Source organism: Rhamphochromis sp. 'chilingali', assembly GCF_963969265.1.
Source record: "Rhamphochromis sp. 'chilingali' genome assembly, chromosome: 21".
Taxonomy (NCBI): Eukaryota; Metazoa; Chordata; class Actinopteri; order Cichliformes; family Cichlidae; genus Rhamphochromis; species Rhamphochromis sp. 'chilingali'.
The window spans coordinates 19,749,083-19,775,240 of NC_137949.1; the positions used below are offsets into that span (position 1 = coordinate 19,749,083).

The following is a 26,158-nucleotide window of genomic DNA, read 5'->3' on the forward strand; positions in this document are numbered from 1 at the left end:
ACCCACGCCTCCAGGGGAGACTGCGACCTGAACGCAGCGCCTTAGACCGCTCGGCCATCCTGACTTTCAAACAGAAACGGCTAGACCATCTTTTAAAGTCGATCATAGCAATCTGCACACTTATAATTGTGTTATTGTATATTGTGCTACTAAAACAACAATTCATCCCACTGTGAAGGCGCTGAACTGAAATCAGAAATCCTCTCTGTCATTAGCAGGCAGCTAAATATCCATTACAACAAGTAAGATGATTTTCATTGAAGAACTTGACAGCCGCTTCCCTCACCGATTGATTGATTGCCTGGCGCGTCATACCTAGCATTGCAACAGACACAATCTAGCCTTGGTTAGATACGTGTCTTTCCAGTTTTACTCTTGTAGAATCGTAGTAGTTATCAGCGAAATTGTGAAGTAGCTGCTATTAAGTTGTCTACGGTACGTGCTAACGGCGAACGTAGTAACTAGCTTGACAGACAGGGTGAGGCGGTTTGAACAAGTCCCTAGAGTGCATTCATCAGTAAACCGTGAGTAATTCTCAGGACTTTTTGACAGGTAATAGACATTCATTGTCTATAGGGAAGCTAATTGCTATAGGGTGAATTCCTCGCCCGAGTTGTCTTTACAAATCTGCGAGGTGCTTAGTTTCATCATACCATTGCTAAAGTTTAGCTAAGGGTTACCTTTTGTCACTTGCTTTTCTAATCTCTGAAAACAAACAGGTAAAGTCTGGTAAGGCCTGAAGTGTATTTCCGTACCAGACCTGTGCCGTATAATGCTACATTTGTAACCCTATTAAACTAATCCCTCAATGAGTCACTGGACTGTCTAGCCTAGTCAATAGCATTATGCTAACGTAAAGTAGACAGCTGCACAGTGTCACTCTTGGCATCTTATTTTAGCGCTCTTTCCCGACTGTTTACTGATATATTTAAGATGTAAAAGTCGTTGTTGCTTTGTCTGTATCTATGTGAAGTTTACATGTTATCCTCAGAAAGATCAAATCAGTTTTTAGTGTCCCGATTGAGACACTTTGAGGCGGGTTGTGACACGATAAAAAAAAATACATAAATTAAAAACACTTTCCTGGAAGTGAGGGTTCGAATCCCACTTGTGACATCAACAGTTTCAGACTAAGATTATGGTTTTATTTTACTGTTTCGTATATTGTTAATATAGACTGAATGTTTATAAAGTAAACCTATGCTCTGCCCTCTCCTCAGTTGAATAGTTATGGCCTCCTTTGCTCCACACAACTTCTCCTGGGTGGAGCCAGGCAAACTGGCTGGACTGGCGATGCCCAGGATGCCATGTGAATACCGGTATATGGTGGACAATGGCATCAAGCACCTGGTTTGCCTCTGTGAGAGGAAACCACCCAACCATGACTCATGCCCAGAGTTACAGCTTCACCACATCAAGATAGTTGACTTTACTCCTCCTTCACCCAATCAGATTGATAGATTCCTCTCTATTGTGGAAGAGGGCAACTCCAAGGGTGAGGTAAGATCTCAGATGCTGACAGGCTGTGCATGATGGATGGTTATGCATTTAACAGTTGTATGCTACCTCAGTACTGTAACTTAAAACATTTGACATTAAGTTTCATTCCTGTAAACAAACGTCTTCTTTTGCAGGTTTTCCCCTAACATAGCTAAGTGCTACACTCTGCCAAGAGCCCAAAGGGGGGGGATAATAGATTATTTTTAAAATGTATTACATAGCATTAGTAATATAATTTATCCATTCTGGGAACAGCAAGCCTAGAAGAAATACTCCATAACCCCCAAAATATTCAGGGATACTTTATAGATAACTGACTCAAATAGTGATTGTATTGTTTTCTACAGGGTGTGGCAGTTCACTGCATGCATGGTCATGGGAGAACAGGGACAATGCTGGCCTGCTACCTGGTGAAGACCAGGAAGATTTCTGGGATTGACGCGATCAACGAGATCCGTAGACTGCGGCAAGGTTCAATTGAAACTCACGAACAAGAGAAGGCAGTGGTGCAGTTTTATCAGCGCATTAAGTAACATTGATTAACTGCTTCCACTAAAAGAAGCAGCAAATAGTTACTGTTAATAAGAAAATGATGTAAGAAGTGCCTTAACTACTCCTAAATGAACATTTTATTACCTATTAAGAAAATACAAGAAGGAACAACAGTGCTGAACAATATTATGTTAAAATTACCCATTTTTTGCCCTTGGGACATTTGATTAATAGATGCTGTCATGATGCTAGGAAATAATTTTTTTTAATTTAAACATTTTTGTCTTCTGAGCTTTCTGTTTATGAACTGGACGCCAAGGAAAAAAGACGCTGGCGCTCCTTGAATGTTAGCTTCTCAGGAGCCGACGCTCTCTTCATTTTCTCCTCCTGGTTTCTGCAAATACAACCATCACATGAGAGATACCTGAATTATATCACATACGGGTGAAACAAACATCCTGTGCTGTTTTAGAATGTATTTATAAAGGGGACTTTACTTTATAGATTTATTTTACTCAGGGATATTATTCCGTTCTATTTTGCACCACTGTGTGCAGATGTATCATTAAGTCTTCTTGAGAAGAAATGTGGCATTAGTAGCTGCCTGTTAAATTAGATCAGGGATGGGGAATTCCAGGCCTCAAGGGCCAGTGTCCAGCAGGTTTTAGATATCACCTGGGTCAACACACCTGAATCAAATGATTAGTTCATTACCAGGCCTCTGGAGAACTTCATGACATGTTGAGGAGGTAATTTAGCCATTTAAATCAGCTGTGTTGGATCAAGGACATACCTTAAACCTGCAGGAAACCGGCCCTTGAGGCCTGGAGTTCCCCCACCCCGGAATTAGATTAATGTTCCGCTTTGTGTGCCAAAAAAAGTGTAAACTCACTCTTTTGATGCTGCTTGATGAACATCATGAGCTAATCCACTTAATCGCTGAGCTGCCAAAAACATGGACATTTTCCCAGTTAGAATCAAATGACATAGCTGATATGCACACATACTTTTCTGAATAAACAAAACTGACACAACAACATTCACTTTTCTTTAATGTGTGAATTAAGGATCACCTCTCTTTTCTTCATCTTCCTTTTTGGAGAGGTGAGTTCCCGTCTGCTTTTCCGTTTTGTCCTTCCCACTAGAGCTTCTTGTGTTGTTCTGAACCAGGAAATAAAAGACAATAATGCAAATTATTGGGTGTTTTTTAGTTGTATCCACAAATAAATTTGTCATTACAGAAGTATGCATGTACAGCTATGGTTAGATATGTTAGTTATGGTTAGATTCATTATGGACATGAACTTCTTGGTAATTTTGACCTTTTAATGTTTTCTTTAATAATTTCCTTTTCTTTGGAATGTTCTTTTTCCAAGGGTAGAATGATTGTACAGCAAACGTCTTTATTGACTTAAAACATCAAGAATTGGGTGCATAAGATTGAATTTGAATTGAAATTTCCAGTAGCAAGTTGCACCTTGACCATACACATTCAGTCAATACGTTTCTGGCATGAATCTGGCTGCATATCTGACCTCTCTTCTTGGCAGAATAGGTAGAGTTCATTGAAACTGGCTGGCTTCCTGGCATAAACCTGGCTTTTACGCCTAATCCACAGATTTTCAATGGGGTTGAGGTCAAGGAATGGGAAGGCCATTGCAGAAGCTTAATGTTAGCCTGAGTTATCCTTTCCAAAACCATTTTTATGTGTATATGGGATCATTGTCCTGTTGGAGCACCCAGTTTTGTTCAAACTTCAAACATCTAGCTGTTGATTTGAGGTGAAATTTACATCCATGGGGATGTAAAATTGGCTTCACTGTGGACAGTGACGCTGGTGTTCCAGCAGTTTCCAGTTCATGGCAGGGTTGAGCCTTGGTGGTTTCTTAACCAGTTTCCTTTCATCCAAATATGACAATTTGGGTCTTCTTCCAGACCAAAGTGGTGACACATCTTTCTTTTACTCATTAACATTTGTTTGAACTGATGATCTCGGTCTCTATAGTTGCTTAGAAATGGCTCCAAAAGACCTGCCAACATGTGTAAAGCTACAGTTCTCCTTAAATCTTCACTGAGTTCTTTAGACTTTCGCGTTGATCAATCCAACGAGTGCCGTCAATCAAATCCCTTTTATGCTGACAAAGAGAAAATTCTAGTTATAGTCAACCATGATGACGAATGAGAAGTTAATAGGCCTTGGAACCATCAACAAAACTTAAGAGTCTATGTATACTCGAGGCTGTATTTAAACTTCGGTATATAAACCGTGTGGTTTAGAGAAACTCAAAATAAAGTCCATCGAATTCTTGTATTTTGAATCATTCCACCCTGGAAAAAGAACCAATCAAAGAAATCATTAAAAGCCCCATTTTGCTATGATATTTAGGTACATGAAGAGTGTATATAAACAAATAATTTAAAGCTGACTTTTTTTCTTAACACTCTCTACTAAAGTCCTAGAATAAATTACCATACTAGGCTCCCTTTAATACACTTTACTTAATACCACAAAAACTTTTGGGCGTCTCTGTGTTCAGCTTTAAATTAGACGAGCTGTGTGACCTAAATAGGAATTGGAAGAGGTTCCAACAGTGTTGTGTATTAACAGTGTCTGAACAGCATACACAAAAAACAGGCTCAGAAAGTAAAGTTTTCAGTGTGTTTTCTCTTTAACCTTGGCCTGTGACATGCTGTTCTCTAGCTGCTGTATCATCACCATCATGTCCAAATCGTTATCTTCATCCTCATCATCTCCTCTCTGCTGAATTTCCTGCAGCCTCTTCTGAAACTGCCACTCCAGGTTGAGCTTTCGGAGTCGGTCGTTCTCCTCCGCCGTGCGCTTAGCTTTAGCCTGAAGCTCTTGCATCTCCTGCTGCAGGAACTCCACCGCTTCAAGCCTCTGCTGCTTCTCCAGCTTCTCCTGGGCTTCCCTCTTCCAAGGATCAGACATATCCAGAGGGTCTTTCTGTTTCATTGGACCTGTGCTCTTTTTCTGTGAACAGGGAGGTTCTTGGAAGGAAACATGCTTTGTTGGAGTGATACTCACTTGAGGTTTTGCTACTTGATCTCTGTGCGTGTTGAGTTTTTGTGATGAAAGTGAGGGCTGAAGTAGCTTCTTAGTTGGAGATACTGGACATGCAGAAGTACTACTAGCTTGGCTTTGAGGATTCTGCTTGTGTCCATTGATTTGAAGAGTTCGGCTCATCTTCACTGCCAGCGACGAAGAACTCTGCTGGAAAGTAGTGAGTGGAGGATTTGACTGGTGGCTTGCTGCTCTTGTTAGGGGGATGTCGATGCGTATCGGCTGGATTGAAGGTGTGGATGTTGAGTGTTGTGAAAAAGGGGTTCTCCAGACACCGGCACAGCTTACACGGCTGACCTGCTGCTGATTTGTGGGGGAGCTGTTATCAGAGAGGATGTCATGAGTAGAAAGACAAGAGCGGATAGGGAAAGACGTGCAGTAGTTCTCAGTTTGCTTTGCACCCTGATCCTTCTGTGTCCACTTGCTCTGACTTTTGTCCAGCAGGGGGCGTCCACTGTCTGTACACAAGTTCTCCTGAGAGAGGGCTTGGCGCTAGAGGGGGATAAATAAAGAGATTTTAATGTAATTCTTTCTAGCTGTACTATTATGACTTTGCTTATGTATTTCTTTTAATGTCTTGGTACACCAAAACTTACCATGACGTTTAGAGATCTATTGGAGCTCTGTCCAGCTAAAGGTTTCAAAGACACTTGGAAAGTTTGCTGTGGTTTGCTAGGTTCAGATACATTCCTGTCCTGGGATCTAGGGTTCGGTAGTGTCAAGTATTCCCAGTGGAATTTCTGACCACAAGAAAGGAAAAAGTGTTACGCTGAATCCTTAAATATTTAAATGTATATGGCCTGACAAGTCACTGAAAATGTGTTAAAAACATTGGTCAACAACGATAATATTAATAATAATCTCACATCAGAGCAAAGATTTTTAGTGGACACAGAAGCGGTGCTGTTTCCTGTGAAAGGGTCAACAAGTTTATCGCCATCCTCCAGGCAAAAGTCTGCTGTAATAAGAAGAAAATAAAAGTACTGCAGCTGTTATTATGACTCGCTCTCCAATGTTATGCATATTTAACAGTAAGAAATATGTGCGGTTAGCGCTCAGCAACAAAAAGTGACAACAGGAGAAGAGCGCCCACCGGCCATGTTGGGGTTGGAGCGATAAAATTGTCTGTTCCTCTGCATTATCTGCTGTTTCTTCCTTCGATTGCCTCCATGGAGCTGCTCTGAGGGACTGTGGTCCTCTGTGCTGTACTTTATGCAGGCTTTATTGTTTGGCTTAGCGTGGTCTCTCTCCCCTTATGAGGCAAGAAAAGGTCTTTGTCAGGTAAAAGAAGGTAGAAAGTAATGGAAAAAAAGCTGAGGTTTGATTTGAGTGTACTGGTGCTTGCCTGTAGTCTTCTCTGGGGTGGATTCTCTCAGCAGGGCTTCTAGGCCGTGGTAACTCGCTGCAAATTTTGCAACCTGTAAGGTCACAATGGGGCCAGTTTGCATCATGATCGCTGCTGCCCTAAACCAGTGTAAGATTAATAAGGTTACTTTTCATTAATGTCACAGTTTAGAGATTGTTTCGGAATTACTAAATACTTAAACTTGGCTAAAACATTCTTAAATTTTGGCATTTGTAAAGTTAAAAACATGCTACTCTCAACCAGCTAACCTGTGTTGTGCGTCTAATATTTACATTGCAGTTTTGGGGGGGAAAAGAAGACAAATAGTTCATGAAATTCAGTATAATGTATCATATTAAAGGGAACAGAAAGAGCAACACACTTTATTATTTATGTTTTCAAGACTACGCCCTACACTGTCACAGTGACGCAATAAAAAGTTTTGGAAAATCACACACTGCATGAAGCATGAGTTTTTACAGACTGCAGAGGCCAAAGATTTCAGTCTATTCTGCTCTATTAATATGGGAAAACATGAGAAAATACACAATTTTGGAATGTAATGCTTCAAGGTCAGAAGTCAGGATCACTCAAATTGGGGAAAAAGCTTTAGTTTTCTTTATCTCGAGATTTTAAAGCAATATATTAATCACTGGAGGCCAAACCGTTATTTCAATATGACATTATATGATGGGAATATCAGTGTCTGTACAAGTTTCACTAATTGTAAAAGAGAATAAGTCAGGGTTATTCTTATTCACTTATGATCTCTCCTGCAGTTTTCAGCTTAGACTAACCACCGTCCTGCTTTCAAAAAGAAAAAATAAGAATAGCTAAACATTTCCCTGGCTGGTGTGCAGTAGCTACCTTTCTTGGCTGAGACCAACCAGGCTTTGACCATCCACACTGAGCAGCTGATCTCCAGCAGTTAACTGGCCATTCTAGACAGAGTAAAGAGACACAGTTTGATTAAGTGCGTACTTCCGCAGTTCATTGAAAATTCTGCTCCTCTTTTTCAAAGATGGACCTAAACTGTGTTTATTCTCACCATTTCAGCCGGTCCTCCCTTGACGATGGATTTAATATAGATCCCGAGGGTACACTGCCCAGCTCCCTGCAGCAAAATAAGAGGCAGGCTGTTTTTGACATCTGTAGTAGTGAATACTAAAATGCTAAAAACTAAGAAATAGTCAGGAATAAACGAACGGTCACCTTGGCAGCTACAATGCTGACCCCCATCCCACTGTTCAAAGGTTTGTTCAGTGTGATCGTCATAATCTCTGGCTGCCTATGTGCTGCCTGTCAAAGAAGAAATTATGCACCCTTAAGTCAAAGTAAAATCATATTTCAACACATCTTGGGCCATGTGTTTCTTTTTTGTTTTCGTTTACCAAATATGTACTCTCTACAGAAGGGTCAGATTCGCTGAAATAAATGGTCCAGTCCCCTTTGGAGTTTGGCTGGGGTGTTAAAGAGCAGAGACCTGTAAGAGAAGGATGTAATATGGTGAAGCAAAGATCCCATTTTAGGTTTAAGTACAGTCGCTTACCGTAATCTGAATTTTTAAAAATCCATACCTTTTTGGCACATTGGCTCCAAAAACTCTCTAAACCCCTGAGGGATTCCTCTCACAGTCTCACAGGAGTATCCTCCCTCCGGCAGCAGGAAGGGCAGGTGGAGGTCGAGGCTCTCCTGCAGCTGGATGTCCTGTCCTTCGCTCCGAATCAGGTTATCTGCTGAGGCCTCGGCAGCTGTCACTACAGCATTGATCAAATCCTGCAGTGAGGACAGGCAGCGGATCACGCAGCTGAAATATTTCAGGAAAAGGTCGATGTGCTGTATAGAGTAGATTGCTATTAGTCATTATGTGGCAAGGCTTCAGGAAACGGATATCCAATCGGCTGGGACTCAAAATCTGGAAAAGGACCCTGATCTCAGACCTCAGTTGCAAATGAGTGCTGTTACCTTCAGGCAACTATAGTAATGGAGCAGGTATTGGTGCTAGTTATAAAGAACAGCAGCAATAATATAAGTTAAAGATTTATCAGTTACAGTTAATATAGTTAAAATACTGTATATTCAGTATTGCTTAGTTAAAATTAGTTTTTGGACAGATGTAATGCTTTGTTTTATATGCACTGTAAAAAAAAAATTATTTCTAATAATCTTGTAAGTCTTAGCTAAAACTATTCCTCTGTTCTGCTGCATGTCCGCCTCACGATGCTCAGTTCTTCTTCTCATGTACTGCCTACACCCAGACATTCTCAAGCCAACCAAGAGGCAAAACCTCTCTCGCACATCGCGAATCTGCTGCTCAGTCTCCTCCCAGTCAAACATGCTCAAAATACCTCACACATGAGGTGTTCAGTCTTTCCTAAGGAACCACTAACACAATCTAATATTAGATGCAGTAAATCATACCCTAGTTAACGTTACCATGGGGCGGTTTTTAGAGTGAACGTTTTAGAGGTGTTGATATAACTGTTGGACTTTTCGATGACTTAGTTTATACAAATGGAACAACGACACCACTGTGGAAGGACAAAAAAAAAACCCTGCAGTTCCTCAAATGTCCACTTGAGGCTGGCTTCCAAAAGCGAGTCCATTTTCATAGATTTCAGAAGCATTAAAAAGTTTGAATATATTCTGTTAGAAGAGTTTTCAGCTAATTCCCCAGTTTATGTTGTAAATCTTTGCCTCATTCAAAAGCACTTCTTTTTTATTTAATTGTTTTCTTTCTAATATTTACATTCCAGTTAAGACAACTTGAGGTTCAGTACTTCCCCAAGGATAATTTAGGATGCAAACTATCAACCTTCCCATTGGCAGATGACCTTCTCTACCTCCTGAGCTACAGCCGCCACACATTTTCAACTCACAGATTTTACTAAAGCTTTAAGTTGTGGATTATTAGGGGTGTGGTGGGTGCTTCCTGAGACTGCAAGGGGTTACTTCAGCCAATTCAAGACATTAAACTGGACTTTGCTGTGTTTGCACTGTTGGTGGCTTTTGACTTTTTGATTTAGGCGTACAACAAAAGCTATAGCCCTGTCCTCTGCCTTTGTTGTATGTTACTTAGCATTAATAAGCATTAATTGGTATCTCTCTGAGCTGTTACCTGATCGAGCATGATGGGACATGATGGATAGTCGGCGTAAACATTTGTTCTCAAACTCCCGAATAAAGTAATATGACAGCTCAATTTACTATTTCTTATATATTATTCATTATCATATTATTCACCATTAATTATTCACACAGATCTATACAGCGGCACTCCTTTTCTGTGGTGAAGCTTTTAATTCAGCAAGGCACACTAACCCTACGTTTATGCCAGCGTACTGTTTTCTCTGTCACGTGAAAATGTGTTTCACATAATTTGACTAACTGATCTTTAGAGTTGGACCTTTTCTTTCAAGGATTTACAAGCATGAGTGGAAGTGGAAGAGCAGACTGAAGGTACTCACAGGGGGGATGTGTGGCTCATTGGTTGCATAGAGGTAGCCAGCCAGCAGCATGTGCAGCTGCAGTGAGTTCAGCTTGAAACAGGTTGTCTGGATGTCCTTCGCATCCTGCATTGAGTACTTGTTCATGGTCAGGAGGGTGGTTGCCTAGAAACAGCCAGGCAATGCTATTTTAACGGCTTTAACCAAATGAAACGCGCCGTAAATTAAAGCCAATAATACATCTGTCGAAAGCTCTTCGTATTAGAAAAAATAAAACCTGGTTCAGGTTTAAATCATTTTTGAGGTAGAAATTTTTAGTTTTGGTAAAAAGTGCTACTGTTTTAACAGTATTAAAACAGAGAGTTGCATACCTGGATGATGTGGCCCAGGTGGCAGTCAGCTGCCAGCTCCAGGCCCTGTCTCTCTGCCCAGGCTTCGATGGTTGTGAGCCTCTGACGGAGAGCAGCTCCCCAGTAGTGGGAGTGCAGGCCTGGGGTGCTGGCTTCAGGGCTCATGAGCTGATTGAAAAGCCAGACGCTGATGTAGTGAAAGAGCTGAGAGAAGAGCTGGATGGTTAGGGCAGGGTTGACCTGACAACGGCGCAACAGAGACATGGTGTTCATCAAAGTGTTAAGCACCATTTCTGCAACAGGAAGACAGAAAATAGACCGTTTAGTAAAGTCAAGGATCCAAAAACAGTTCACTTAGTAAAATAAGTGAATTAAATATATGCTAATTTAATAACCAAACCTGCACCTATACCAGCTGGCAGGGAACCATATTGCTCAGGATCAATCAGAAAGGTTGGCAAATGTTTCCTCAGCTCATTCTGCAGACACTGTAGCAGACAACTGGAGTAAAAAGTATAACAATTAGACTTTGGGTGACACTATGCATAAGATTAGATCAAATCAGAGTAACATACATAAGATACAAAAATATAATGTAGTTGCGCATAAACATGCAAACAAGATTTTAAAGTTTTAAACAGCAGGTGGGCAGGGGCTATATTCCCTCTCACTGACATCATACAGAGCCAGGAGAAGAAAAAACTTTCAGAAACGTGTCCTTATACTTGTGTAACAGCAGATATAATGAAAAACACAGTAAGTCCTCTCTAAAGTTCTTGTTTTTACTTGTTTCACCACATATAAAAACACATCTTTAGATCATATTAAACAAAGTGAAAAAATTAAGAAGATGACATGTTCAAGTCAAACAGAAGGCTATGGCCTGATTGTGTCGTGTCTACCTGTAGGCTTTGTGCACCAGGTGGGACAGGTCCAGCTGGCTCTGCTGTGTCAGTGGGCTGAGGTCTTGGTCATGCTTGAGGAAGTTTAGCAGCTCAGAGGAGTTGGCCATCCAGAAGGCGAGAGCCCCTCCAATGGTCTGCTGCCTCTGGAAAGGTAAATGTAGCCCACATATGAGCATCGTGCAAACTTAAAGAACACCTGCAAACATAATTCTGAAGTGTCAGCGTCTGAAAGTCCACCTTGACTGTAGACATAATTTAAATTAAACAATAAAGTGACATTTCCTTGAAGTTAATATTTGCAAATGTCACAGAATCTGTCATACACTTGCCTGGATGACCTTCCCTGTCATCGACACCATTTTGTTACTGATCGAGGTTACACTGTCTGCGTGCTCTGAGGTTCGAGAGTCTTGACCGTACCGGCGTTGTAGAGCAAACCGGCACGCGGCGTAGAGGACGTATGCAGGCGAGAGCTTGAAGTGAACGGTGGAGCTATTGGTGTAATTTATAACTGCACACAGGAAGGGCTCTGCAACTAAATGTGTAAAAGACACCAGCAGGGGGCAGGAGGACATTATGAGAGAGTCTGCAAATGCCTTGTATCAAACTATAAAATGCTTATTTCATACTCACAGTTATCAGAGAACTGAACGCCAATTGGTAATCCAGCTTGATCTGAAAGTTCACAATTAGATTTGGATTTAGAATTTAAATATGCCAGACAGTGTCCAAGACATTTATGATCCACTCTGTAGTGTTAAGGTTACTCACCTGCAGCAGCCTGCCTCTGTGGTCTTTTCTTTTCTGTGCAAAATTTCTGTGCATCAATGTTAGACAAGCAAATGCTGTCATTGTTGAGTGAACTTTCAGCTGGCCTGGATAATAATTTAAAAGGAGAGGATGTTATTCTGATGGTTCGGTAGGTGTGACACTGGTAGTCTGGCAAATAAGAAGTAAAAACTGCGAACAATGAAACGTTTTACCCATTCTCATCCTCTGAAGCTTTGTCATCTGTGTTGCTGTTCCTCTCTTTCTTCTTTCCTTTTCTTGACAGCGTCCTCTTAAAGTTTTGTATGAAGCCTCCTTTCTCTTTCTCCTCGAACTTTTCCTTTATTGTTAAACACATAAAACGATGGCGCGGGTGTCAGACAGTACGTTACAGTTATAATTCAGGTTCGATGGGTGTTAGAGTTACCTCCACACTGTCCTTGTCTTTCTTGAGCACAAAGCGTCCTTCTCTGTTGGCTGAGTTCCAGTTTAATTGCACAACTAAAGGTCTCTCATTCAGATCCAGCTTGCGTTCTTCTTCCATACAAAACATAGAAAGCAGGAAGAGCTTAGTTACTGAATCATATAAGCGACTAGAGCACGTGGCTGTGCTTGATTACTCCTTTATATCTTGTTTTAAAAATATTAACATAATGATAAAACTGACATTTCAGTATTACCCACACATGCCACTATAAAAGCAAATAAGCAGCCAGAAACATGCAGTGTCGTCACCTGTTTTCTCTTGAGTTAATTGCTTACCCCTGTTGTTGTGGATTTCATACAGGGCATAACTAGTAGTCAGCATTTTCATGTCGGGCCTGAATTTCTCTGACAGCATGTCAATGATCTCACGAGTCACTGAGTTGCTGCAGACGCGCAGACACTTCGTGGCCACGTTGCCTTCAGCAGGGTCCTCGAAGTAGAAGCGCATCACGCCATGAAATTCCAGATTCTGCCAAGAAACGTGACGTTTTTAGAGTGTTTTGCGTGTTTGCCTTTCATATTACTGCAGTCGTGAAAGAACTAAGACGAAGTTTGAACCAGCAGCTTGAGTATATGCAGGGTAACCAGTCATACATGACAGCTTTGAACTGTGTCCTGTGTTTTCTGTTCATTAAATTTACCTTTTTTATTGCATTAAAAAAAAAACACGCTTTTCTATCCTTCTGTGTCCTTCCTTAACTGTGAAGGTGAATAGACTTTGAAAAGGAATGGACCAATTTAGTCTTTATAAAGAGCTGTTTTCTATTTAGGAATTTAAAAAGCTTTCAGAATGTCCCTGAGAACCGTTCCTGCTGCTCCTCATGTCTAAAACAAAACAAACGACCCCTTAAATCTGAAGCTAAAAACAGGATTCCAACTGAGAAAAAGTCTGTTTTCTAAGACTTGGAGCTTGGAGTTAAGAGAACATTTGAATTGTGATCAGCTGGTTATAGCCCCGCAGAGAGAAACAGGCAGTACAGCTTACGCTAAATGTAAGTTAAATGAGCAGAGCAAGATTTACAGTTTCTGCTGTCCTCTATACAGTTGTGCTCTGAAGTTTATGTACAATTAGTTTTATGGTAATTTTAGGCTTTTAATGATTTTACTGAGCTGTTGTTTTTTCAGGGCGGAATAATTATACAGTATACATCTTTAATGACCTTAAAAAACAAGAATTGGGTGCAAAGTTTTCATTTATTTTGGATTTTCTTTATACACTCACAAAAAATATTTTAATAAGTGATGCTGGAGTTTCCACAATGTCTTTTAAGTTGGCAAGGCCAAGGCCTGTTAACTTCTCATTAGTAATCATGATCAAGTACGACTGGTAGTTTTTCTTCGAAAAGCATTTGTTTGACAGCACTCAGTGGATTGACCAATACTCAGAACGATGGAAAAGTAGATATACACACCCTGTGAAGGTCTGTTAGAGCCTTTTTTAAAACAACTGCAGATTCCAAGATCATCATTTCAAGCAATTGTGTATATAAATACATGTTGTTAAGATGGAAGAAGACCCACGTATCCTGTGACTCCAGCCAACTGTAATTTCCATCACCAGTTAAACTTAATCAGATAAAAATAGACATTATAATTTCCCTAAGTGGTGTCTTCTGTTGTTTTCTAACCTCATAACAAACAAATATGTGACATTTATTTGGGGGGGAAAAGAAAATTATCATTTTACTGAAATTATGAAATTACTGTTACTAACAGCCTGAGGCCTTTCTTTGTGGAGTTTGCATGTTATTTTTGTGCCTGTGTAGGCTGGATACTCCAGTTTCCCTGGGGTACACCCTTTCTAGGGTGTACCCCACCTGCACCTGCCCAGTGACAGCTGGGATATGCTCCAGCCATGCCCCTCTGTGACCTCGAACTAAGTGATAATGAAAGTGAATAGAGGCTTCTGTATTTTTATATACTTTTGGGGTTTAGCCTTTAATTGATAGGACAGTGGAGAGAAGACAGGAAATTTGGGAGCAAGAGCAAGGAGAAGACACGCAATAAATGGCCCCAGGGCAGAGTCAGACCCAGGCTTCTACAGTAACTTTATGCAATATGATTAAAAGCAGAGACTCAACCCAGTGAGCTAAACAGGCCCTCGGAAGCTTCTGTATTTAAATGTTGGGGCTATTTTCAAACACAGACTTTCTGTGTGTTCTGCAATTTTGGCTACAGTAGCTCTTTTGCAGGATTAAACAACATCAGCCTACTTTTGCAGAGCTTTGGATCTGTTCACCCAGCTCTTATTCCTTTACCCAGTTGGTAGGCACTAAGCACTACCAACAAGACCCGTTGTTTTGGAGATGCAATTCTCTTGCCTTCACAGATTGTCTTATCAAAGTCCATCCTCACAGAGCCACTGGCTGCTAAAGTCTGGTCACCGCTCAGACATAGTGAAGCTCAGTGGGATGTTGCACACAAGTTCACTGGCTCAACCAGTAATTTATCAGTGAGAACCTTTTTTTGCAGAACCTCTACTATTCATTACATTTGTATTTATCTTCAGAGCTTCAACAGATAAAACTAAAAAATCAGTTAAGAGCACTTCCAATTAAAATTTCTGTAACCCTCCAGTGCAAGGAAAAGTCTCAGCCTGGCCACCTCAGTAAAAAGAATAACTACATACTAACTAAATAACTTCATATTTCAGTGGTTTGAAAACTGTGGCTGGTGGGTGAATATAATATAGCACACATATAAATAAACATTTTCCCTATTAACCACGAATATTTCAGTTATTTTACAACAGATAATTTTCCTGTTTTGGAACATAAAAAGTGAAACAGCAACAAGAATGTGCTAGTGGCAAAACATCTGATCAGACCAGAAATGTAAAGGCCAAAAGTACGCAGCTGATTCTTCTGTAATAATAACCAGTAATTTGATATAAATAAATTTGAAAAACTGAATATCTAAATACTTTCTATTGATCGGCTAACTGAATTGTTCATTAATCATTTTTAAATGAGCTTTTAAAGTAACATGTCTGTGTCTTATAATATCAAATAGCACCAATAATTAAAAGTAGAAAAACATTTTTATCTTTGAAACTACATCTAAAACTGTGGCACTGACAGAAAATACAGAAACCTTCACAAACACAGATATTTTGTGTTCCTCACCTCGTCGGGTTGGCTGATTTCAAACAAGTCCAGTCTGTTATTGTTCCACTGTCTGATGACTTTCCCTAACTTATCTTGTTCGTCCTCTTCGGGCATTTTTAACAACCAACCTCAAAGTTGTTTTCTAAATAACAGCAAAGCTCCTTCCTACAAAAACAGGCTGTTTCAGTAGGACTGCAGCTCTCATCGAATCTATTCCCCACTTACATTGTTCTCTGCAGTGAATTCTTAAACATAGTTGCCTACTTAATACTCGCATACTCATCCCCTCTTCAAGCCCCCTCACCGCTCTGCCCTCATTTAACAGGTCAGTGGATCTTTGTTATGTGAGAGACACAGTTTCCTAATCACACATTTGATACAAGAAAATAATTCCCACGTTTATCGGGCAGCACAGATTTAATCTATCATCTTCTCTTTTCATTATTTTCACCACTTTCAAACATAATTGTCTTTAAAGATTGTGTTTTGCTGAGAAAACATTTTTTCTCAGTCACCTCTTTTTTTTCTTTTTTTCTTTTTTCACAGCATTGTTTATGCTTGAGGGAATCCCATTTCTCACGCATGCCATTGATTTTCAGCACAATTTATAGTTACATGTCTTCCCATGTATGTGGGGCAGCTTTTGTTGGCTGCTCCAAAGCTTTCTGGGTAAACCTTCGGTGGAACAAAAGGCGTAACAAAACCATCCTCAATTATACATACAGTATTGATTTTTCTTTTTTAAATGAACAATCAAGCGTATTGTTGTCTGGATGATGGAATGTGCAGATTTCTCAGAGAAGCAGAAAAACAAAAAACTACATTAAAGTTTCTTCCATTATTGTCTGTTTGATGAACACATCGAAGCTCCAGCCCAGGAGAATAACTATATATATATATATATATATATATATATATATATATATATATATATATATATATATATATATATATAGTTGCGCATTAGCTGTCAAAATAAAAAATGCGCACAAGGGTTAGGGTTAAATTTAAAAACTGTACTTTTGAGTTAAAATATATATTTATAATTTTAATAAATGACAAATTAAAAAGGCATGAACATTTTTTTTGTATCGAAAAAACATCGAACCGTGACACCAAAGTATCGAACCGAACCGTGAATTTTGTGTATCGTTGCACCCCTAATATATATATATATATATATATATATATATATATATATATATATATATATATATATATATATATATATATATATATATATATATATATTTCATTTAAAAGCTTAGTTTATACAGTGTTTTATATATAAGGTTATATAAACATATAATGGTGTAATGGTGTGGAGAATGTTTTCTTGGCACACTTTGGTACCAACTGACCACGTTTAAATGCCATAGCCTTGGTATTGTTGCTGAACATGTCGATCCCTATATTACTACATTATACCAATCTTCTGATGACTAATTTGAACAGGATAACACTATCTCACAAAGCTCAATGCAGCTATATGTAGCTCTAATGACCAATCACATTGGAACAGGGTTACAGGCGGGTAAACAGTGCATGTGAAAGTAACAAAAGAAAGCTATTGCATCTGCATTTCAGAACCAGGTTCACTGAGTTGTGGTAGTGGGATGGATGTATAGATAAACCAATATAGAGCTGAATTGATGAAAGAGGTGTTTATTAAACACAATCAATAAAAGGAACAAAAATGATAGTACAACATAAGGGTCTTGTAGGGGCCAAAGTGTTTTATAAATGGCTACATGCTGGCAAAATTGCGTATTTGGTGTTTGGGTCTGTAACTCAAATACCTGAGGGTTTTTTTTTTAGTTTTAACACCCCTTTTATCTCAAGGAGACATAAAGGTGCTGATCCCTTATTCATTTGACTGTCAATAACACCTTGTGTGTTTCATCACTTCACAGTGTCTATATTTCTAGTTAACACTTCATATGAATGTAACACAAGTCTGCACAACCACGGCAGTTTTAAATAACTTTTCACTGGCTGTGAAGCTACTGTTCAGTGTATTGTAAACACAGGACATCTGCAGAAAAAAATCCACTAATGTTTTTCTCTGTGAAGCGTCAGACTTTCATCAAGCTGTTTCCCTCTGCATATTTCGATTTCTCTTTCTTCCTGTCAGAAAGCGCACACAAACAAAAATGAAGGACTTCGAACATGAATCTCTCTGCGGCAAATGCCTAATTGGAAAACTGGGCTTTTTAAGCACACTCTTGTCTCTTAGACATCAAACACTGATTTTCTTTCTGCTGTCTTCCTCCCTCCTCCAGTGTTTTTTTCAGCACATTTCTATTTCATGTTTTGAAATTTATTTTTCATTATCCTGAAACATTTCTGCAAATCAATTCTATGATCTCTGGCAGGGCAACTATAGACATCTCCTGTACACTGTACCACATCAACATCACACCTGAAACAAAGATAACATATGTAATATGCTAAATACTGTAAATTTTACTATATACAAAATAGTCGCAGGTAGATCAAAAACTTTAAATTAACTGTAAAGAACCAGAGGCAGCTCCAGCCACATACTGGCCAGTCTGTATAGCAGGAATGGGGCTACAATGGCTCCAGTGCCACTAGCTGATGAACACACTGACACACCCAGATTTCTGTGAGAAATTAAAACTGACAACAGGAAGTTAGAGCCACATTGGTCTGAAAAGTGAAGCCAATATAGAAGTGTTTTAAACCTGCTCTTTTTGTAATGGGCACCAGAGGGCGATATCGGTGGTTGAAAGGACTGGTAGACTTTTGCCTACAGAGATTTCACACATGATGCAAGTGCACATTGCTTTTGAGATGTCTCCAATAATGTGAATGTGATACAACCACTGGTTGGCGAGTGGTTCCTAGCAGTTGTTCACTGGGTGAAATCAGTTCAGCTCTAAAAGCTCCTATACTCCTATACTCTTTGTCTGTAAACTGTTAGCCGATAAACGTCTAGCTGCACAGTCAGATCCATCCTTCACTTGTCACCTTCAATTTCAAAACCAAAATGGCCATGGTGAAAGTGAGTATCTGAGGGAGCATCAAACCCTTGTTGACCAGCAGATAAAATATGAGCCCAATGGGAAGCTCCACCACAGCACAGAAAAAAATCCAAGAAGACATTGTTACGTGCTTGTAAACCTGGATCAAAGAATTATAGTATGGTACCATTGTGATGTATAAAAACATAAAATCCTTAATTGTAGTTTCAGACTGATTTACCAAGTATACATTAAAATTAGAGTGTTTTTTCTTATATTTGGTGTCCTGAACAAGTCCATAATTGACATAATTGGGTGTACTTCCTTCTTTTACTCCTAATGAATGATCTAAAAACATTTTAATAGACTGTTAAAATATTCCATTTGTAAATTGCATCTCCTATGTTAATAAGATTATACAGTTGTTCAAAAATGTTGTCATACCTCTGGTAGATCATGTGGTAAACATTTCCCATTGCATTTAGCATTGTTTGCAGCAACTTTCATGGCCTCCGTAGTTCTTTGTTGTGAAAACAACCAGTGTGGATCCTTTTAACAAACATAACACAACTTACTATTGGACTCAGCGTGAATATGAAGTGAAGATTAAGCATTGAATGTGTCACATTGAAGGAAAATTATATTCATACCAATGGTTTGAGATAAACAGGATGCAAAGAAGACTCATGGCCAGCTGCAGAGTCTTCCAGGAGGACAGGAAGTAAGCCAGACCAGCCAGGCAGGATAACCATGCCAATAGAGTAGGAAGTTCAAATCACCATGGCCACAAATTTCCTGTTGTTGGACCCAAAGAACTCAATCACTACGTAAAGAAAATAACATGTTTTAGCAGAACATTGAAAGCGGATCAGTCTAACACAACAAAGGAGACAATATGTGACAAAATATGCTAAATTAATCATCAAAGGGTAGATTTGATCTTTCGCAGCCAACAACCTAGTGTAAAAGATGGATAGATAGCTGCTAAGTCTAAGAATAGGGCTCCTTAAACCTCCATTCTATCTAGTGGCCAACAGGGGGTTCTCTAGTTAAAAAATAAAAGTATAAAAATGTAAAAGAAATCATTGTGTAGTTTTCACTTGATTTGATATGTCACTATTCATTTTGATTATGAGATTATAGTTGGAATCGCTAGTTTTAAGCCCTACTTAGTACAAAATCATGATCATTTTATAAATTATTTTCCAATTTAAAGTAAATCAGATGACAATCCAAGGAAAGATTTAGGCATTGCTACCCTGTAAGTTGCTACTTTATATCCTCAGTGATTTGATATCTTGTTTTAAAAGAGTGATGAAATGACTAAAATGCTAAACGAGCAATCAAAAAGGTCCATAAATCAGTCGGTGACGTCATCTAGGTCACAAAAGTTCCAATGAAAAATCCACATGCCAGGGAAACTTGATTCATGTCGGCGAGCCAGGATCTAAAAACTAGGTGGGAAGGAATTCCAAGAAACACAAAGATTAACACTGTTTTCCTTTGTGATTTCATGACTATAACAGTAAAATAAACCTAGTAAAAACCAAAGAACACAAACGAATCTGTGTGATGAGAATAGCAAGGGGGGCAATATTTGAAAGTTTAGATCCAGGAAAAGACTTCTTTTCACAACTGAAAATGGATTTCTTTAAAACTCTCATGGTAACATGGCTCACTTGTTTTATTTTTAGCTGCAGGACAGATTAGGTCATGTTCCAGAGTTACACAACATCACATGAATATTACATGTGATGCAATGAGTTTCTTCTCAAGTAGTCAAAACATGAATCAGTCTAATGCAAACGCAACCCATGAGCTCAATTACAACAGCTGTAAAATCAATTTAAAGATATATGGCATCATACTATAACATCATTGGAGAAATAGGAAAAAAATGACCATTTACCTTTAAAACAATAGTAGTGCGGTTAACACCCATCTGCTTTCGCACGCCACCGTCTGGGTTGCATTAGCAATCCGCTGCCAGTCAAGTTCATCATATTTCTTTTGGCTTTCGCTCCAGTCCACTGCAAATCTCTCACAACGGCTGAAAGATCCAGACTGTTCTGAGTGGGGAATGGTCACGTCCCGCACCTTGACATCACTCCATCCACATTCCTCCCAGAGGCCCTCAGATCCATGACTCCAGCACCAGTGATCCAGAGTGTGGCCTAAGAAAACAACTCCAACAAGTACAAAAGCGAAAACTATCAAGTGTGGCAATCTTCCTCTGGAATGGCCCAAAGTCTCATATCTGCATGATGAGTTTGTCCACGTTTGCCATCTCTGGTGATTAAGGACTGTCTTAAAATGATGGGTCTCTTAAGCAGTTCTAGTCTGAAGATGTCTAAGAAGAGTCTTGATCAAAGGCCTGCTTTTTTTTTATAACTCTTGAGTTTACTGCTCATCATTTCAAGGGTTTTGCGCAGGCTTATGTCATTAAACATGCAGCATTATGAAGCTTGATCCTGTGATTTATGTCTGCAGAGGTGCATTTTCTGCCTTCAGCCTTCATCTTGATTTTTATCGTTAAGATATATTTTTGAACTGCTCTTCTTCTGCTATTGCAAATTTGGCGAGAATTTTTCTTGCATCATTTTCTAATCATTGATTGAAACTCAGATATGAGAAGTAGCAGTTTTAACATCAGATTTTAAAGTTGAAAACAGTTATTGTTTCTGCAAAATGTATGCTTTTTAAGGTAAAATGCCATGTTTAAATGGACTTCATTTATACACCAGGTTTTATCACTTATCAAAGGACAAAAGAGGCTTCAGACCTTAGAATAGAGGCTGTGCTGCATCACCTCATTTTCGCAATGCTGTGTAAGCAATTGCTAACTGTGGAAACCCAACCATAAGTTGTAGTTTGTTATTATTACCTGATGTTGGACTTCAACCACTCAGCAGTTTGCACTTTTTGTTTCATGTGACAATGCATTACATGCAGTCAGTGGGTGACAGATGTGCACTTCGGACATGTTTAGGATGCATACTCTTACTGTGGAGCTGTAATTTAAAAGGGCTGTGTGTCGTTAAACACTTAGATGCCTTGACATATGTGCAAGTTACCCGTAGTGTTAATGCAATCCAAGAGTTCCAAGTGGAAAACTGGGACAGTGCAGTGATATTGTGTCTGTCATACGTTTTCATATTTAATCCATCCATCCATCCATTCGCTTCCGCTTATCCTTTTTCAGGGTCGCGGGGGGCGCTGGAGCCTATCCCAGCTGTCATAGGGCGAGAGGCGGGGTACACCCTGGACAGGTCGCCAGTCTGTCGCAGGGCCAACACACAGGGACAGACAACCATTCACACTCACATTCACACCTAGTGACAATTTTGATTATCCAATTAACCTATCCCCACAAGCTGCATGTCTTTGGACGGTGGGAGGAAGCCAGAGTACCCGGAGGGAACCCACGCAAACATTTAATGTACTTCCTATTTCATCATCTTATCTTTAAACTTTTAATCTGAATCTGGTCTCTTTGGCTGGTTTGCTGCTTGTGCCTCCATTACGTTTTGTAATTGATTGTGAATTCTGCTCTCTACCAGAAGGTCCTGAATGTCCAGTCATCAGTTTATACACTGAAGTTCAAGCTCACTTGATTCACTTAATACAGCAGGATATCTGAATGGCTAAAAAATACCAAAACTAAAATAAAGGCTTGGAGTGACCTTATCAAAATCCAAACTTAAATCTGATTAAGATGCTGTGGCATAACCTCAAAGAGGCCGTACATGCTTGAAAATCCTACAATGTGGCTGAATTAAAACAATTCTTCAAAGAGCAGCAGCCAAGATTCCTCCACAGCGATGTGAGAGACTCATTGCCAGTTCTTGCTAACGCTTGATTGCTGCCAAGGGTGGCACAATCAGTTATTAGGTTTAAGGGCAATTACTTTTTCACATGTAGATTTGGATAACTTTTTTCCCTTAATAAATAAAATAATTTTATTTGGGGTTATCTTTGGGTTATCTTTGTCCAGTACTGACATTTTTTTCATGATCTGAAAGATATACATATGACAAATAAGGAAAAAATGAAGAAATCTAAAAGGTGGAAAATACTTTTTCACAGCACTGTATAAAAAAAAAGTAATACCTTTAAAGCAGTTCTCACAAAATTATCGTTTCAAAGGTGGCTTAATAATCACATTTATCTTAACTTGATACAAAGAATGAATCAGCTGACATCATCTGTTTCTTTTTTCCTTTAATTAAGTCATGCCGTGCATGAAGGATTTTAATATTCACTGTGCAGATAAAATGTCCTCCACTGAGGGTCGGTCTATTGGACTCTGGCAGCGGTGAGAGAACAACACCCTTCCATGTTCGTCCAAAACAAAGTTGCCTCCCAGCTGGAACAAATGACAGTAACGAGAAATTATTCATAAATCTTAAAAGTCTTTCTTTGTGGTGAAAATTTAGTGAATTTCTCTATCACCTCTTAGAATTCATTAATACATAGATAGATGTGTTGCACAAAATAGTCATATTGAATTCTGATGACCTGAAACATGTCGTCTTGAATCCACGGAAGCTCTCGTGGAAACTCCATGTCGTTCGCTACATATTCAGAGTAGATCAGCATGTTACCGAAGTTTAACACTTTCTGCAGAGATGCTCCCAGACCAAATGCACTATACATCTGCAATACCAAACAATGAGTTAATTTATTTATTCATCAAAGACTGAAATGTGTATTGTCTGATGTTGACCCCTGACCTTTCTACTGGGATTCAGCAGCATGTCGTACTGACAGCCTGTTTGCTCTACCCAGTGTGATGCTCCCTCCTGACAGCCAAACGAAATGACCACCACTTGTACTGAGTGTGCATCCAGAGAACTCTGCAAAGTAACATTAGAGATAAAAGTATATGTAAGTTTTATATACTGTACTGGGGGATTTTAGAGATCAGCTGATTGTAGATATTTATGAGAATATCACACTGCATATACACCATGGTGCAGAAGTCTTGAGCCAACAGTTTACTGAAAAAAAGAAAACAGGAACACAGTGTATGGGGCAAAAACAGCATGTGTACTTTGAACTTAGGGCATTCAAAACTCTTCTTTGGATGTTGCTGCCTTTTGTTCCGTTCTCTGGTATCTTAACAGAGAATGGGGGGGGGGAAGCCTGATAGCCTTGAGGCTATTGTTGGGATTTTGGTGCTATATAAATAAAACTATTGAATTTGATTAAACTGAATGATCAAACACTGCTTCAATAATGAGTCCAGGATGTGGGGAGGCCAGTGTATGCCTAATTATGTTTCATTGTGTCTTTTTCTATCTATCAATGTTTACTTTTACTGCATTAACAGTGTTTTTGGGATCACTGTCAATCGGACGACTTTCAGATGGTATTATTGTGTGGTGTATCAACATCTGATGATACTTTTCTACATTCATAATACCATTTATTGACAAGAACCCCAACACCACTGATTGAAATGCAGCCCCATATCATGATAGAGTCATGTATTACGGATGACTGTAGATACTCACTACTTCCTCTTTAATGGTTTCCTCTACACACACTAATTACATTTAGACCCAAAACTTTTAAATTTGGGCTCAAGACCTGTTACCACTTTCTCCCTGTTTCCCTCCCTTAAAGACACACTGCACAGCATGTTGAGATATGCAAAGTTTTCACCTTATAACTCTTTGGTAATAATTTTTTTGGTTAAGCATTGTTATTAGGTGTGTGATGTTTACTTGATTCTTCTGCAGATCTTGAACGTGTAGACGGCAGAGCAGACAGGAGAACTGACGGATTAACACCAGCAATATCTTCTTACCTCTCCCAAGATATTTCTGCAGCGTTACTGTTCTGTCAAACACAAAGCCTCAGTAAAATATAAAGGTGCAAAGCAGACAGCACCAATGACGCATAAAAACTGGCAGATATATGAGGTTCATTGTTACGCTTTTTTAATAAGTGTGGAAGCATTAAAGACTTTCATCAAACCCACTCTCCAGTTCTGGCATCGATGAGCGGCGTATCTGGTGAAATGCATTTTGATTGATGATCGACATTGTGTATTTTAGGACTCAGTTGTAGCTCATCATCCAAACGCTGTAGAAAGGCATCCCACTGCACCTGCGGTACATTGGCTGCACTACGTAAAACGACCGTGGTGAGTATGCTTTTTAAAAATATTTTACATTTTGTATTAAAAGAACTCACTTCGAGCTCTTTAAAGTCCTGAAGAGCTTCTCTCAAAGCAGCACAGCTGGGAACATCATGCAGAATAGTTTTCAGGGGTCATGTCAGTTTATTAAGGCTGTGACTTACTGTACTATGTGAATCAGTGAGTGGATGCACAGCAATTGTGACAGCACAGGCTACAGCTGATTTGGCCTTTGTCATGTAATCTAGATGATAATACCTCGATACATTGTACAAGTTGAATTTTTGTGCTCTTACTTTGTATTTTTGCTCCAGAGATCCTCTGCATCCTTTTTTTGTTTAACAGACAGGCTGTGAAGCAGAAAAAATGGGCCTGAAATATAACACTTCATTACATATTTTAGCTAAAAATATTAAATATAATAAGGTTTAACAGAAGAGGCTGCTTAGTTAAACTGAAGGTGGGACTTTAGACCTGTTGTACAGAGTTGCACCGGCTTCAATCAGACCCAGCAGTGACTGTTTACGCTCTATGCGGATTTTCTGCCTGACGAATTCTTGGCACGAGCCTGTGCGTCACAAAGTGCATGAAGTTAGCAGCTAACCATCTGTTTCAGAGGATTCTTTATGTATAATGATTGATAGGACTTCTGCAACCCCTGCTCATGCTACGTCCATAAATTGTTTGACGACTGGTGTCTATTTTTATGTACACTTGTGTGACCTACCTTCCCTGCTTTCCTTCTCAGCAAGGTCCAGCAGAGCTTTTCCTTTTTCGACAAAAGATGAGAGAGCTTTTGCACAAGAAATTGCAGTTGAATCCGGTTGTTCTGCCATTTTTCTTTTAAACTCTCCAGCCTCTTATCGGGGACCGCAGTAACAACTGCCTCTGCTTTCTCTCAAAGTCCAGTCTGGCCAAGTTTAGAGCCAAAAGATTTTTGACTGAAGCTCAGTTTAAAGGGGAACGTCACTGATTTGTGACACAAGTGTTTGTTTGCAGGTTTTAAATGACTTATAACAAAACATTTAATCAAAACTGAAATAAAAGCCAAAAAAACAGAAAGGTGAAAGAAAGGAAATAAAATTCTAAAATAAAATACATTCTTTGACATCAAGCCCATTTTATCGTTTAGTTATGCTATAACTGTTCACTGATTTGGTACAGTATCACATTAGGATACTAATAATTGTGTTCACGGGTAATTGGACACTTTTTTTAATGAGCAGGTGAGATCCATTGTTCCATTATTCCATGACAAACTAAGCAGCTAAACGATCTGAAATTGAAGTGCTGAACATTTAGTAGACGTCTCAATATCCATAGTGATGTCAATTGAAGTGAAGGAGACAACATTAGCTGAAAACCAAAATAAACATTTCAGGGACAGAGAGAGAAAACGTAGGAGTGCCCAAATCAACAATCTGGTACAGAGAAGGAATGCAGTGACCAGCTCAGCAACACGAAAAGGTGTGAAAGACTATAAATGACAACTAAAAGTGATGATCACAGAATTATTTCCATGGTCACGAGTGTTCATGCCATCTA

The 26,158-nt window shown here is 39.3% G+C and overlaps 3 protein-coding genes across 5 annotated transcripts; 1 reads left to right on the forward strand and 2 right to left on the reverse strand.

Moving 5' to 3' along the window:
- The first annotated feature begins 283 nt into the window (after positions 1-283).
- Positions 284-3,031, forward strand: dusp23b (dual specificity phosphatase 23b). 3 transcript variants are annotated; one of them, XM_080871567.1, is made up of 3 exons: positions 284-552; positions 1,221-1,500; positions 1,848-3,031. In XM_080871567.1, the coding sequence occupies exons 2-3, from the start codon at positions 1,231-1,233 to the stop codon at positions 2,031-2,033; spliced, it is 456 nt and encodes a 151-aa protein (XP_080727693.1). In that variant the 5' UTR covers positions 284-552; positions 1,221-1,230; the 3' UTR covers positions 2,034-3,031. The 3 variants fall into 3 exon arrangements, with proteins under 3 accessions (XP_080727693.1, XP_080727692.1, XP_080727694.1); XM_080871566.1 differs by having other exon boundaries at positions 285-524; XM_080871568.1 differs by having other exon boundaries at positions 296-435.
- A 23-nt stretch (positions 3,032-3,054) lies between these two features.
- Positions 3,055-15,692, reverse strand: afdnb (afadin, adherens junction formation factor b; the record flags this gene model as incomplete). The annotated part of the gene is made up of 22 exons (XM_080871151.1): positions 15,500-15,692; positions 12,651-12,843; positions 12,316-12,425; positions 12,104-12,228; positions 11,892-11,995; positions 11,754-11,795; positions 11,444-11,655; positions 11,118-11,257; positions 10,622-10,716; positions 10,237-10,508; positions 9,887-10,030; positions 7,997-8,195; positions 7,811-7,902; positions 7,632-7,718; positions 7,468-7,533; positions 7,287-7,360; positions 6,420-6,538; positions 6,168-6,326; positions 5,941-6,032; positions 5,671-5,814; positions 4,667-5,566; positions 3,055-3,153 (listed from the first exon to the last, which is right to left on the reverse strand). The coding sequence occupies exons 1-22, from the start codon at positions 15,593-15,595 to the stop codon at positions 3,055-3,057; spliced, it is 3,564 nt and encodes a 1,187-aa protein (XP_080727277.1). The 5' UTR covers positions 15,596-15,692.
- Positions 15,693-17,990: 2,298 nt separating this feature from the next.
- On the reverse strand, positions 17,991-25,449 carry slc22a3 (solute carrier family 22 member 3; the record flags this gene model as incomplete). Its single annotated transcript, XM_080871152.1, is given in 4 exon segments — positions 17,991-18,124; positions 18,535-18,587; positions 18,589-18,628; positions 25,341-25,449. Coding segments are annotated over 4 exon segments (336 nt in total).
- Between the last annotated feature and the right edge of the window lie 709 nt (positions 25,450-26,158).

Coding starts and splice junctions, on each gene's coding strand:
- dusp23b (XM_080871567.1), top strand. CDS start 1,231: ATGGCCTCCTTTGCTCCACACAACTTCTCCTGGGTGGAGCCAGGCAAA. Junction 1,501..1,847: donor AGGGCAACTCCAAGGGTGAG/GTAAGATCTCAG, acceptor TGTTTTCTACAG/GGTGTGGCAGTTCACTGCAT.